The sequence below is a fragment of the Amblyraja radiata genome, chromosome 1 (assembly GCF_010909765.2).
Source record: "Amblyraja radiata isolate CabotCenter1 chromosome 1, sAmbRad1.1.pri, whole genome shotgun sequence".
Classification (NCBI taxonomy): domain Eukaryota; kingdom Metazoa; phylum Chordata; class Chondrichthyes; order Rajiformes; family Rajidae; genus Amblyraja; species Amblyraja radiata.
Window position 1 is genome coordinate 12,884,007 of NC_045956.1, and position 16,426 is coordinate 12,900,432.

General features: G+C 41.1%; 1 protein-coding gene across 2 annotated transcripts in view; it reads right to left on the reverse strand.

The window, feature by feature from the left end:
• arhgap10 (Rho GTPase activating protein 10) overlaps nucleotides 1-16,426 on the reverse strand; it is a 168,413-nt gene that overhangs the window by 12,422 nt on the left and 139,565 nt on the right. For both annotated transcript variants that reach the window (XM_033017799.1, XM_033017808.1), the window contains 2 exons: nucleotides 12,076-12,229; nucleotides 1,653-1,818 (listed from right to left, as the gene is read on the reverse strand). In XM_033017799.1, the coding sequence (XP_032873690.1) occupies nucleotides 1,653-1,818; nucleotides 12,076-12,229 (320 nt within the window). The remainder of the gene's footprint in view (nucleotides 1-1,652; nucleotides 1,819-12,075; nucleotides 12,230-16,426) is intronic.

Here is a 16,426-nt window from a genome sequence, read left to right on the forward strand (position 1 = left end):
TTTCAAACACTTTTACATAGGTTATATTCTCTTGATTAAACTTCTGGGTTACCTTGTGAACAAACTCTGGCCAGTCAACACAACTTGCCTTTAACAAAGATAGACACTAAATGCTGGAGTAACTCAGTGGAACAGGCAGCATCTCTGGAGAGAAGAAATGGGTGACGTTTCGGGTCGAGACCCTTCTTCAGATTTGCCTTTAATAAATCTACGTTGGTTCTGCCTTATTGGTTTAACCATCTTCAAGTAGATGTCTTCCCTGATTGTATCTACAAGTTTTCCCATAGCAGAGGTTAAACTCTCTGGTTTTTAATTGTCTGACATATCCTGACATTTGGCATTTTTCAATTTTCTCACATCTCTCCTGAATCTAGAGGTAATTGCAGCTATTCAAGCATCTTATTCCTCTATTATATTACAATATGCTTGAGGATAACATATTGTAATATAATAAGAATAAGATGCATGAATAATTGCCATTTTAAACGCACTAGCACATTAGTCATATGCTTTGCTGGGACCACGATCCAATCTGCTAAGATTCAAACCATTCATCTTGAACTGGTATTCCTGTCAGAATAGATTTCAAATGCCCCAAGATTTTGAAACCATAACTCTGCATGATACCTTTAGTCTGACATTATCCTGAATGTTTTTTTTCTATTTATTTACTCCTTAGCATATGAAACCCCTATTTTGCCTACCTCCGAATCCTCCTTGACTCAATATTTTACACACTCGCTCAGGTTCTTCACCGTAGTATTGGATGTGTTCAAGAGAGTGTTAGATTTAGCTTTTCGGGCTAATGGAATCAAGGGATATGGGGAAAAAGCAGAGGAACTGGGTACTGATTTTAGATGATCAGCCATGATCATGGCGGTTCTGACTCGAAGGGCCGAATTGCCTACTCCTGCACCTATTTTCTATGTTTCTATGATAGGCAACATACTACTTAAGACTCGTATTGGCTCTGGAAATGTTCTTATGTCTCATTGGTAATAATGCCCAGTAGCAATCCCTCCCTTCCAATTGTCCGACCACGTGCCTACATCACAGAAAATTTATAGCAACCAATTCATGGGTTAACCAGCACAAGTTTGGGATGTGGAAGGTAAATTAAAGATCTGGGTGAATCCTATACAGCTATACTAAGAATGTGCAAACTCCACAAAGACAGCACTGGAGGTTAGAATCTGACCTGGGTCGCTGAAGCTGTGAGAAACTGCAGTACATGTAATGTCACGCTGCCACCATGATGTTAATATGTTACTGTGTAATTTAACTTGTATACATGCCTAAATGCAGATATACAGTGCTGCCTCCACATTTTCCACTAGTCTATCCCTTTTGTTCACTCCTCTCCGTCTCTGCCCCTCTTTCTCTGCATTTAAAATTTGATTCATTTCTACATGCCCAGTTCTGATGAAAGGTCATCATCTAACCCTATCTCTCCTGTATTTTCTTTTTTGAATTTCTGAAGTGGTAATGTTTGTTCACATCTATCTGCAACACTTCGGCATGCAGCAATGGCCGTGCAACATTCAGACATGAGGCTGTGGATGGCAGACAATATTCATGCCACACAACCGCCAGTTCAACTATGAAAATAATTTTATAAAACCTCCATTTGATAAATTTAAAATGCAACTTACGGGGACGTGCCATCTGTGGCATGAACAATGCTTGCACGAACATGATTCCTGGCTTGCTCTGGTGGGCTGTTGGAGTTGGAAGATGTTGTAGTAACTGAGGAATGGGAAGAAATAGATTCCATGCTTCCACTTGGAGTATCATCTGTCATGCTATTGGGATTTTCACCTAAAGAAAATAAATGTATGTAACAAACACAGGAAATTCTCAAAGGATTACTAGAAACAGGAGTGGAATAGTCCATCAAGCTATTTGAGCTCGCTCTGGAATTCAAGATCATGGTTGATCATCGACCTCAGAACCATTTTCCTGCACTGTCTTTATTTCCATTGATTTTGTTAATATCCTGAAAAATCTATCAGTCTCAGTTTTGAATTAACTCAATGACTAAACCTTCACAGTCCTCTGTGGCAGAGACTTCAAAAGATTCATCATCCTCTAGATGAAGGCATTTCTCCTCATCTCCCTTCTTACCTCTTACTCTGAAACTGTGATCAATTGGTTCTCAACTCCTCACCTAGGAGAAGAATCTACCCGAAATGCAAACTGTTGAGCCATTTCAGAATGTTGTAATTTTTATGGCTTTATTATAAGTGGAGAGTTTAGGTGACGATACGATAGAACTTTATTTATCCCAGGAGGGAAATTGATCTGCCAACAGTCATAAAAAACACAAAATACGTGAAATTAGAGTGACGAGTGGAAAGGCTTGGGGGATGTGCAAAGATTGGGGAGGGGAGTCAGTCTCAGTCTACCCCACGACAGAAGGGGGAGGAGTTGTACAGTTTGATAGCCACAGAGAAGAAGGATCTCCTGTGGCGTTCTGTCCTGCATCTTGGTGGAACCAGTCTGTTGCTGAAGGTACTCCTCAGGTTGACCAGTGTGTCATGGAGGGGGTGAGCTGTATTGTCCAGGATGCTCTGCAGTTTGAGGAGCATCCTCCCCTCCAAGACCACCTCCCATAAATACAACTCAGCCATGGTCTTATTCATTTGTACTAACTATACACCCTTAAAGCTTTTTTACATCCTCCTCACTACTCACCCAGTTATGTATGGACAACAAATGTGGACATTTTACATTTAGACCCCTCAGCACAGTATAAATTGTGGAAATGGGGCCCCAGCTTCAAAACCGGAAGTGTCCCATAGTCATAGATTGCCTATGAGAAAGATCGATATATTCACACTCTTTACTTTCTGTCTGACAATTAATTCTCCATGCATGTCATTATATTATCCCCGAGTTCATGTGCTCTACCATTGTTGATCCACCTCCTCAGTGGGACCTTATCCAAAGCCTTCTGAAAATCTAAATAAAGCAGATCTTTTGACTTTCCCATATTTATTCCACCAGTAGATTAGTCAAGTATGATAGTTCTGTCAAAAAATCAAATGATAACTGCTGAATCCTGTTGTTCTTTGAGGTGTTCTGCTATTACACCCGTTAGTCATTATGACTGTTTGGTTCTAATGCCGCTAGGTTAAAAGATTAATAGCTCCATGTTTTCACTCTCCCTTCTTTCTTAAATATCCAATAAACACAGTTGAACTCTGTGGCAACAGAAGGAATGTAGATCTACCAAAAAAAGCTTAGGGAAAAAATGAAACTCCATTAAATCTGCTAACTCTTTAAACCTCAGCAAATTACAGATGTTACAAATCTGAAATAAAAACAGAAAATTGTTGGCAACAATCAGGTCAGGCATCATCTGTGGAAGTTAGGTTTTAGTTAGTTTTTCTCTTTCTTAGTTCTGAAAAAGAATCGTGGACTTGAAACGGTCAACTCTTTTTTTTAAATGAATATTTTCATCCTTACAATGTTCAGTGGAACAGCTGGCATCTGAATTCGATAAGATCGGGGTCATTAAAATACAACCATTTTGGCACTGCAGAAACCTTTACAGTGGAATTGGGTCCGGACAACCTCATAACTTCCAAAACAAGAAATTCTACAAAGTTAGAAACAACAAAAAAATAAAGGCTTAGGAAGGAACTGCAGATTCTGGTTTAAACCAAAGATAGACACAAAATCCTGGAGTAACTCAGCGGGACAGGCTGCATCTCTGGAGAGAAGGAATGGGTGATGTTTCGTGTCGAGACCCTTCTTCAGATTGTTTGGCTTGTTTGATGCCATCATTTATTTAGTTTTTACGCACCAAGTTAAATTTAATGTTGACAGAGCTATATTTCCATCACTTTATCTTTACAATAGCACTTGAATTTGGGGCAAAAAGAAAAATCATGAAACGCATAGGGACACATCAAAATGAAATTACTCTGCCACGGTTTCATTTCATGTATCAATTAAGGACTGCAACCAAACATTCATGTATTTACATGGAGATCCACAACTCTGGGTGCTTTGAAATGCTTTACCTTCTACTTCCTGCCATATATTTTTTTTCACATGAACCTCCAGTCATTAATTCCTGGTTCAGTGCCCATTGAACCCACTATAGTATCCAATTCGACTTCGAGTCTAAGCAAGTATGGAGCTCAACAAAGACCAGGTGATAACGTCCTCAGCATAATTTTTCATATTCACTTTTCCAATAATGTCAAAAAGCAAAAAGAAAACTGGAAATGCTGTTATTCTGGAACTTTCGTGACATATCACTGATCTGAAAATCAGTTTTCCTGCAAATAGTTGCTGCAGGAACATGTCGAGTATGCCAGCATTTTCTGGACAGTGATCAGACGTAGGTATGCTCGGCTGACTCCCCCTCCCCTCCCTTATGCTCAGGGTTTAGTAGAATTATTGCTACAAATAATTTAAAATAAATCCTTTTGGCATCTTCACCTGCAAGTCAAAGAACTGCCAGTAGATTTGAAACGGTTAAGCAGCAGTACTATAACGTTAGTAATTTCTACTTAATTCCAAATGCCATGTACACAGAAATAAGACCACTGAGGAACTGATGGCTTTAATTTCTTTGGAAAGTTGGGATCGATGGAGTCCAGGGCAGAAACCAACATCCTCTTAGGCTGGTTTGCGAGTTGAGGGGAAAACTAGCTTGAAGGGGTAATGATAACTTAATTAGAAAAACAAAAGCTGAGAGAAAATGGAAGATGGATAGTTAGTTAAAGAGTTTGGAGAGCTGAGAAAATAAGATAAAAAAAACAGATATTAAAGAGGAGCCTGTCGTGCTCAGTAGCATACAACTAAATGTAAGGAGTTTAATGAATACATCAAAAGAGCTTAAGGGTACATTTAGACACAAAGAAGCACGATGCTTGAGCTATCACTGAAGGACGAACAAGTTAAAAGAGGGATAAATGTGGCATTTAACATTCCTGGTTATTGAGAAGGGGATTATCTTAGATTGGGTTAAAATGGCAGAATTCCTCTTCTGTGGGGATTGTTGAACCAGATTGATTTTTAACAACTATCGAAGAGTTTGCAGCCATTACTAATACCAAGTACATTCACTGATACTTAAAGATAGAAGGTTAAGGAAAATGTGATGTTCTTGCCTATTAGTCAAGAGAATAAGAGAGAGGGACGGTTTTGTTAGAAATATGCACAATCATAATTAGATCACTATTTGAGGAATAGGTACAGGCCGCAACACCTTTAATGATGGAGCGGAGACTTTGGAGTATGTTGTATGGACTGGAAATTGCAGCTATGAGGAAAGATGGAATAAACTAGAATAGTGATCTTTGAAATAGAAGAGGTTGAGAAAAGATCCAATTGACATGCAGGGAGCCACAGGGAGATAAGACACATTTCCTCTATGCCACCCCAGTGTGCACCAATTTCTCTCACAACCCGCCCCTCTTTCCCTGTACCTCCACCTATATCCCTTCAATTAGTCCACTTCACTCCTTATCCGAGTCTCTCGTGTCGACGTTTCATCTCGAGCTCTTGACACTTATTCCACCCACGTGCCAATCAAAAAGCCCCCTCACCTCTACCCGCCTATCAGGAACCACTCTTTGCCCACCTCTCTTTTCCAGCTTTCGCTCCCCAACTACAATTAGTCTGAAGATGGGTCCCGACACAAAATATCGACTATCCATTCCTTTCACAGATACCCTGCGTGAACTGCTGAGTTACTCCAACACTTTGTGTTTTGCAATTGAGATGAATGAGAGGCCTGGACATTGCAAAGAGGTAGGAATTATTTCTCTTGAATGAATAATTAAAAACTAAGCACATAGCTCTGAAATAACTGGATGCAGAATTGGATGAGAAACTTGTTTTTCAATCAGAGAATGGGAGACTAGAACTCACTTCCTGTAAAAGTGGTAGAGGCAGAAAAGTTCATCACCTTTAAAGAGTATCTGGATATGTACCTATGAAACCAGGACTTACAGGACTGCAGACCTATGGCTAGGGTATGGGATTATATGATGCTCAGCATTTTAATTTTGATAAGCAAATATGAAATGAGCGGAATAGCTTCGCTTTGGCTTGTAATTTTTTTTAAATGATTTTCTGATCAATATCTTGTTTCCAGCATTTTCTGAATTTTGTTTCAGATGAGCGATGTTTTGATATTTCCCCCCCAATTTCATATCTAAATAGAAAATTCATCACAGGTTGAGGATGAATGCTACTTAAAGCCTTAACTTACGAGGCATCAGAAGTATCACAAGATTTATTCATGCGCAAGGCCGATCGACACATGATCAATTAATGGGCATCGTGCTTAATGAATCCAAAGAGAACAATTGCTTCACCATTCACTCCCTGGAGAACATTTATTTAGTAGAAATGAGATTCTAAAAAGGAACACACTGTTCCTGACTAGGCTGTTCCCATTAAGACTCTTTGAATGTATTTTGAACAGTTCTGGAAAAAAAAACACTTTAGTTTTAGGAACACATGAAGTCAATCCCGATAGTACAAATGTGATTGGTTTGGGCAAAAATCTGTGATTAGAAAATTAACCATAATCTCCAAATTGTTAATTTAAAGCTGCGGATGCACCACATGACTGGGTAATAAACTATTTTTTTTTTTGAGGGTTCTTACTTAATGGCTGCTTCATTCATTAATAAGTCTAGTGGATTGTGAAATGTTTTTCCAAATGTTGCATTTATAGTAACTTTCAAATTTGTTCAGGGATCTTCAGGTTGAAGCTCAATCCCAAAAGGTTCATTCTGCCACAGTCTACTGGACAAAGGGGTTGGACACTATTTGGGCAATATTTTGCATGAATCGTTATACTGAGGTTCCACCTGCCTACTAATAAACAAAGCAAGTTTCTCACATGTAGGCCAAACATGTGACCCACAGAGAACATATTGTGTAGAAATATGCAAATTAGGGTGAAGGGCTGCCATTGTTATAAAATGGATTAGCACCCATTTACAATACACAATTACTCCTCTTCTCTCCTTATCTCACAGCCTCTCTTCATTTCAATTCTAGCCTTTGTCCAGTCATCTGCCAATAAGTTTTGGCCCGAAACGTTGCCCATTTCCTACGCTCCATAGATGCTGCTGCACCCGCTGAGTTTCTCCAGCTTTTTTGTGTACCTGCCAATAAAACTCTCCCTCACCTGTATCCACCTATCACTAGTGAAGGAAGGAACTGCAGGTACTGGTTTACACCAAAGATAGACACAAAATGCTGGAGTAATTCAATGGGTCAGGGAACATTTGTGGAGAAAAGGAATAGGTGACATTTGGGGTCGAGACCCTGCTTCAGACTGAGCGTAATGGGCCTGTCCCACTTAGGCGATTTTTCAGCGGACTGCCGGCGACTGTCAAGTTGCCGGCAGTCGCCCGAAAAAATGGGGCGCACGCACGCACACACACGCACACAGACACACACACATACACACAGCGGGGGCCAGGGCAAGCAGGCGAGCGCTGTATGAAATTCACACGGTACAAAGCCAAGTTGATACAGACACACACCACGATAAACAGGAAGGTTGGCACTGTAATTCAGATGGCTAACACAATGTACGGTACGTCCTTTAAAAGAGGGGAGGGGGGGAGGACAGGGGAGAAGGAGTGGAGACAACTTTTAAGAAGCCAGACAACTTTTAATAAGCCAGAGATACACGGCTGTGAAGTTCGGCGGACATTTAGCATAACCGGTCGGTTATCCTTGGTTCTGAAAACTCCTGCTTACGTTTCTTTTCCCCAATGAGCCAATGAAAATGACCGGTAAGCAAAGGCGATTAACTAAAACTACCTACGACTACCCATAATTACATGGGGACCCCACTACAAATGCACCTACGACTACAGGATTATCAATTTTCTCCATGGCGACCAATTTTTTAACATTGAAAAATTTGCAGTGGCCATACTGAGGCCACGACTAGTTCCCATAATGCTGGAACTCCTCGCGACCATGAAAGAGACTCACCAGAAACCATCAGCGAACATGTGGCGAGCGCAGAGTCCCCTGCACTCACCTAAAAAGTCGCCTAAGTGGGACAGGCCCATTAGGGGAGAGGAGGTAGCTCCACTGCGAAATCTCCCAGCATCTACAGTTCCTTCCTACTTATTTTGCAAAATCCACTGCCAAATCCCCTCTCCCATGATTATCAGTATGATGTAGGGTCTTGACCCAAAACATAACCTATTCCTCTCCAGAGACGCTGCCTGACCCACTGAGTTACTCTAGCATTTTGTGCCTAGCCACCTATCACTTGCCAAGCCTTGTCCCACCCCCATCTCTTTTCTCAGCTTTCTCCCCTACTATAATTAGTCTGAAGAAGGGTCCCAACCTGAAGCGTCGCCTAGCCGTGCCTTTCAAGTTCAAGTGAGTTTATTGTCATGTGTCCCTGTATAGGACAATGAAATTCTTGCTTTGCTTAAGCACACAGAAAATAGTAGGCATTTACTACAAAACAGATAAATGTGTCCATATACCATGATATAAATATATACACACATGAATAAATAAACTGATAGTGCAAATAACAAATATTCAGAGATGGGTGTCTGACCCGCTGAGTTACTCCAGCAGAAGGTGTCTTTTTTGCTTGTATCCAGCAGGTGCTGTACCTTGTGCCTACTTATTTGTAGTGGCAAGTTTTATTTGTCGACAGTCTGATAGGTCCGCCCCTGTGCATGACCTATATTTCTCCAATTCATTGTTTGCTTCTGTACACTGTTGTATGCCTGTTCCTCAGTAAATTAGAATATCTCACTCACAGCTAAACCCAGCCAAGGACCAATATCATTATGTAATTTCATATTTATAACACTTTCTACCTTGTTAATACCTAAAATAATTTTGCTGAAGAATAATTCAGCATAATTTCAACTACCAGTTTCCAAGAGTTACATAGTCTTTCAAGCCTTTTATCACATGTATTGTGAATTATATTTTATGGATGATTAACAGATATTGCAGGCTTTGCCTTTTCTTTTCAGATTAGAAACTTAAAACCCCATTTTAAAACAAATGAAGCATTTATATCTTTTTTTTACATCGACAGTTGCTCAAAGGTCAATTCATCTCTAAAGCTGCTTCCCATAACTCACTGTTAAGCATGCTTTAATGCAGTAGCTGCATGTTTTACTCAGCTTATGAAATTCAGTTTCATTGATGTCAGAATAATTTAAAGGTGATAGTAGGATGCACAAGAGACTGCTGATACTGGAAAGTGGAGCACGAAAAGGAGAATTTCTGCTGGAACTCAGCAAGCCAGGCAGTATCTGTGGAGGAAAATGGGCAGTTGATGTTTATGATCAAGACCCTTCATCCAGATTTCCCGACTTGCAGAGTTTGTCTAGCAGATTTCCTTTTCGTGCTTAATAGTGATATTTTCAGTCTGCTACACATCAATTGCTAAACAAGAACCATAGCCAAATTTAGTCCAGATGATGACAGGTTTTTATTAAGTACAATTGGAAATGTGAAAACCTCAGAGAAATCAACACCTCAAAGCACTAAACCAAGTAGAAACTGTATCTTAACCCGCATAACCTCAAGAGTTGTTGTTTGAGAAAGCAATATGATTGAGTAAGGGTCAGAGTTAGGGCAGTATACAATGAAGCAAGTTGTCAAGAGAGAGTCCCAATTCAATCTCAGACGGACACTCCTAAACTACTTTCTTTTCAAAGGCTGCTTAGATATTAAGTAATAAACCACAGGAATCCTCAATAACATCCCCATTCATAAACATTAAACTGCTAAAATTTAACGCACATAAGCAACAAGCAAAACCTTCTCAGACTGAACAATCTTCACGGAGGGAAAAATCAGTTGTTGTCCATCACTGAGAGGGCCCTATTTACGCTATGAACTTCACTTTCACCTCCCCACAGCTCAGTGCCACGGGTGGAGGGTTGAGAATTGCCTCAATACAGTTTGCCGAATGTGAAAAAAGAAGTACGACTACATTGAATGCAAGGAGGGAATTACAAAATAAATTAGTTTTTCAATAGACAATAGGTGTAGGAGAAGGACATTCGGCTCTTCGAGCCAGCACCGCCATTCAATGATCATGGCTGATCACTCACAATCAGTACCCCGTTCCTGCCTTCTCCCCATATCCCATGACTCCGCTATCTTTTAAGAGCTCTATCTAACTCTCTCTTGAAAGCATCCAGAGAATGGTTCTCCACTGCCTACTGAGGCAGAGAATAACACAGATTCACAGCTCTCAGTGTGAAAACGTTTTTCCTCATCTCTGTTCTAAATGGCTTACACCTTATTCTTAAACAATGGCCCCTGGACTCTTAAACAGTGGCCCTCTGGACTCCCCCTACATCGGGAACATGTTTCCTGTCTCTTGCGTGTCCAAACCCTTAATAATCTTATATGTTTCAATAAGATGCCCTCTCATCCTTCTAAATTCCTGAGTATACAAGCCCAGCCGCTCCATTCTATCAACATATGACAGTCTTGCCATCCCGGGAATTAACCTCGTGAACCTATGCTACACTCCCTCAATTGCAAGAATGTCCTTCCTCAAATTTGGAGACCAAATCTACACACAATACTCCAGGTGTGGTCTCACAAGGGCCCTGTACAACTGCAGGAGGACCTCTTTGCTCCTATACTCTACTCCTCTTGTTATAAAGGCCAACATGCCATTCGCTTTCTACACTGCCTGCTGCACTTGCATGCTTACTTTCATTGACTGGTGAACAAGGACCCCCAGATCCCGTTGTACTTCCCCTTTTCCCAACTTGGCACCATTCAGAAAATAATCTGCCTTCCTGTTTTTGCCACCTCACATTTATCCACATTAAACTGCATCTGCCATGCATCTGCCCACTCACCCAACCTGTCCAAGTCACCCTGCATCCTCATAGCATCCTCCTCACAGTTCACACTGCCACCCAGCTTTGTGTCATCTGCAAATTTGCTAATGTTACTTTTAATCCCTTCATCTAAATCATTAATGTATATTGTAAATAGCTGGGGTCCCACCACCGAGCCTTGCGGTACCCCACTAGTCACTGCCTGCCATTCTGAAAGGGACCCGTTAATCCCTACTCTTTGTTTCCTGTCTGCCAACCAATTTTCTATCCATGTCAGTACCCTGCCACAATACCATGTGATCTAATTTTGCCCACTAATCTCCTGTGGGACCTTATCAAATGCTTTCTGAAAGTCCAGGTACACTACATCCACTGGCTCACCCAAGTCCATTTCCCTAGTTACATCCTCAACAAATTCCAGAAGATTAGTCAAGCATGATTTCCCCTTCGTAAATCCATGCTGAGTCGGACCGATCCTGTTACTACTATCCAAATGTGCCGTTATTTCATCTTTTATAATTGACTCCAGCATCTTCCCCACCACCGATGTCAGGCCAACTGGTCTACAATTCCCTATTTTCTCTCTCCCGCCTTTCTTAGAAAGTGGGATAACATTAGCTAAGAACATTAGTTCTTAACATCTGTAAAGAACATTGGAAAATGATCACCAATGCGTCCACAATTTCTAGAGCCACTTCCTTACGTAGCCTGGGATGCAGACCATCAGGCCCTGGGGATTTATCAGCCTTCAGTCCCATCAGTCTACCCAACACCATTTCCTGCCTAATGTGAATTTCCTTCAGTCCCTCCGTCACCCTAGATCCTCTGGTCACTAGTACATCAGGGAGATTGTTGGATCTGTCTTCACTAAGGAAGGCACCAGTTCAACTCGTCTGCCATTTCCTTGTTCGCCATAATAAATTCACCTATTTCAGTCTTCAAGGGTCCAACTTTGGTCTTAACTATTTTTTTCTTCTTCACATACCTAAAGAAGCTTTTACTGTCCTCCTTTATATTCTTGGCTAGCTTACCTTCGTACCTCATCCTTTCTCACCGTATTGCCTTTTTAGTTAGCTTCTGTTGTTCTTTAAAAATTTCCCAATCCTCTGGCTTCCCGCTCATCTTTGCTATGTTATACTTCTCTTTTTTTTTCTTCCAATTCACAACCCCTAAGTTCATAGGCATGTGTCTCCAATGATGAAATAAGATTACAGTTTAACGGTGAATTGATTCCTACCTTTTTCTGCGTCTGCCGCGAAATTATATACGGCTATGGGCCTTGACCTTAAATGGCGTGTGCCTTGTGTCATCCTTCTGGCCAGTCTATTTGAGGATAGTGTTATGCAAGTCTCTGACTGGCCCACACTGGCATCTGGAACCGTTCCAAATATCTGAAAATTACAAGGTGTAGATTTTATTTATAGCCCTCTATGTTCGCTCACCAAATAATGTGATTTTGCATAACAATTCCTAAAGAAGTAAACAGATTCGGAAGATGAAGCTTGACAAATCTTTAAAATCAAAAATGTATTGCACTTCGATAGACCTGAATGATATTCCAAGTTGAACAGTACATATGGAGATAGACACAAAAAGCTGGAGTAACTCAGCTGGACTGGCAGCATTTCTGGAGGGAAGGAATGGGTGACATTTCGGGTCGAGACTCTTCTTCAGACTGGTTAGCGATAAGGGAAGCGAAAGATATAGGCGATGAGGTAGAGAGATAAAGAATGAAAGATATGCAAAAAAGTAACGATGATAAAGGAAACAGGCCATTGTTAGCTGTTTGTTGGGTGAAAATGGGAAGCTTGTGCGACTTGGGTGGGGGAGGGATAGAGAGAGAGAGGTTACCGGGGGTTACCTGGTTAGAGAAATCAAAATTCATACCACTAGGCTACAAGCCGTCCAAGTACACATGGAGGGCCAATTTTGATAATCAATAAAAATGAAAGCCTTTGCAATCCCATTGTAATAAAAGTCCATAATTCAAGTCTTGTGCCACAATGATTTATCATAAATAATGATATGAACGTTGTCAAAAAAGAACAGTTCTAAACTTTTGATCAATCCTGGTCATGTTCCTCCTGATCTCAATCTTTTTACAAGACAATGTCATGTAAACAAATAAACAATGTAAACCATATGAGGGACTAATGATCACAAACTTACTGAGCTGATTATGTGCATTCTTCATTAACTGGATGCTCATAGTGTACGTGGTTGGATTTATGAAATGGTTATTAATTTAAATTCTGAAGCACCCGAGTGGACAAAAAGGTAATTAATGTAATTTGCTGCACATAATGGACGAGAATATTACACATTATAAGATAGCTTTTAAACACAGAGACTATTCATTGTAAATTACTACAATCAAGCTACTGGTATTCAGTCACAAATGCTATGGGGTTCAATCTACAAATCCTTAAACCAACATGTGTTCAAAGCAGCTAACGGCATGATTAACTACAAGGCATTTCCATAAAAAACATATAAATAAAACAGTACAATCGTTATTCTAATATCAAACAGCAAGCAGTCCACTCCCAACAGTTAAAAATCCAAGGTACACAAAAATGCTGGAGAAACTCAGCGGGTGCAGCAGCATCTATGGAGCGAAGGAAATAGGTGACGTTTCGGGCCGAAACCCTTCTTCAGACTGAAGAAGGGTTTCGGCCCGAAACGTCACCTATTTCCTTCACTCCATAGATGCTGCTGCACCCGCTGAGTTTCTCCAGCATTTTTGTGTACCTTCGATTTTCCAGCATCTGCAGTTCCTTCTTGAACAGTTAAAAATCCAAGGCAGCTTCCCAATATGTAATTCTATTTGAGGGCGACACCTACTGGTATAAAGATAAAACTTCATCAATCATCAACCATCAAGGGCTGGTACAGCGGTAGAGTTGCCGCCTTGCAGCGCTTTCAGCACCAGAGATCTGGGTTTGAATCCGACTACATAGATAGATACATAGAAAATAGGTGCAGGAGTAGGCCATTCGGCCCTTCGAGCCTGCACCGCCATTCAATATGATCATGGCTGATCATCCAACTCAGTATCCCGTACCTGCCTTCTCTCCATACCCCCTGATCCCTTTAGCCACAAGGGCCACATCTAACTCCCTCTTAAATATAGCCAATGAACTGGCCTCAACTACCCTCTGTGGCAGAGAGTTCCAGAGATTCACCACTCTCTGTGTGAAAAAGTTTCTTCTCATCTCGGTCCTAAAGGATTTCCCCCTTATCCTTAAGCTGTGACCCCTTGTCCTGGACTTCCCCAGCATCGGGAACAATCTTCCTGCATCTAGCCTGTCCAACCCCATAAGAATTTTGTACGTTTCTATAAGATCCTCTCTCAATCTCCTAAATTCTAGCGAGTATAAGCCAAGTCTATCCAGTCTTTCTTCATATGAAAGTCCTGACATCCCAGGAATCAGTCTGGTGAACCTTCTCTGCACCCCCTCTATGGCTATAATGTCCTTCCTCAGATTTGGAGACCAAAACTGTACGCAATACTCCAGGTGTGGTCTCACCAAGACCCTGTACAACTGCAGTAGAACCTCCCTGCTCCTATACTCAAATCCTTTTGCTATGAATGCTAACATACCATTCGCTTTCTTCACTGCCTGCTGCACCTGCATGCCTACTTTCAATGACTGGTGTACCATGACACCCAGGTCTCGCTGCATCTCCCCTTTTCCTAATCGGCCACCATTTAGATAATAGTCTGCTTTCCTGTTTTTGACTACGGGTGCTGTCTGTACGCAGTTTGTACGTTCTCCCCGTGACCGCGTGGGTTTTCTCCGAGATCTTCGGTTTCCTCCCACACTCCAAAGACGTACAGGTTTGCAGGTTAATTGGCTCGGTATGAATGTAAATTGTCCCTAGTGTCTGTAGGGTGGTGTTAATGTGCGGGGATCACTGGTTGGTGCAGACTCGAACGGCCTGTTTTTGTGCTGTATCTCTAAACTAAACTAGACTGAAAACAGTTTAATACCAAAATAGCTTCTTTGGAGAGTTAGAGTCAACAGGACAAAACCTAGTCCCTCGACCCAACTCGTCCATGTAGCGAACCATGGCACCCATCTACACTAGTCTCTTTCACCCATGTTTAACCCATATCCATATAAAACCTTCCCATCACTATACATTTAAAATGTCTTTTAAATGTTGTTACTGTATCCATCTTGACTACTTTCTCAGGCAACTTGTTCCATATACTCACCATCCTGTGTGTGAAATAGTTGCTCCTCAGGATCCTATTAATTTTTTTCCCCCGTCACCTTAAACCTATGCCCTCTAGTTGTTGATTCCACACCCTAAGAAAAAGACTGTGCGTTTACCCGATCTATGCCCCACAGGATTTTACACATCTCGATAAGATCACCCCTCAATCTCCTACACTCCAAGGAATAAAGTCCTCTCCTGCCCAAACTCTCCCTATAACTCAGTCCCTGAAGTCCTGTGGCTGTGTGATCAAAAGTGAATACAATACTCAATGTGGCCTTAGCAAACATATTGTGCAACGTTACAACCCAACTTCTCTACTTCGAGCCCTTACAGTAATGAAGTAATTTTTGTATTATTCTATAGGGTAATGTTACATATGGGACGTTTGTGAAGGATATTCAGTTAGCCACACAATCTCTGTGCAAAGTTCACAAAAAACACAAATGGAACTAGAATTATTTTGATGTATAATTTGTCGCACCCAAAATAAATTTAAATTTTACTCAAAATTCTAATTCTCAATACTTATTGCGCTTAGGGAAAAAAAATGTGTGAAGTTGCACAATGGTGAGTGCAGCTGCCTCAGTTCTATTCTGATCACAGGTGGTGCATGTGTACAATTCTCTTCTTAACTGCATGGGTTTCCTTCACGTTGCAGTTTTTACCCATGTGCAAATATTATAATTATATTTGCTATATGGGCAAAGGAGATCTTTGGGTTGACTTGTTACACTCCATCTTCTAATTTGTGTACAGAAGGGAACTTTTCAGTGAGAGCACTCGCAAACAAAACAAGTCTAGACTTTGGGTTGACTTACTGTCCTTATCAGTGACAGGATGGATCCTGTTACATACAAGCACAGGACTGATCCAGACAAACATACATAAAACCATCTTAATACAAACTAATGGAATAATTTTATTAGAATCTAACTACATAACCACATCTAGTGATCCCGTCTCGCTCTCCAAATTGCTAACCAGGTTGAGTCTGCAGCTGCTGGAATCTTTGTAGCAACAAACAAGCTGCTGGAGAAATCATGGGCTGAGCAGCATCTGAAGGAGGGGAAAGGCATTGTCAGCATTTGCTATCAAAACCTTGCATGAAGACTGTCAGTGGAGGGGAAAAGTAGCGAGTGTAGAGAAAGTGAGCAGTGAAACAGAAGCGAGAGGTGATTGGTGGACTTGGGAGGGGTGAAGGATGATAGAATATGGAGTCAGGTAGAGGAGGCCAAGGATGGAGTTGAGAAGTACAGGCAGGTAGCTGATGGCTGGAGGCAGGTAACGGTTAAGGTGCGGACACCTGTTGGAAGGTGATAAGCAGGAACACAATGGTTGCCAGTGTTGTGATCTGATGATAA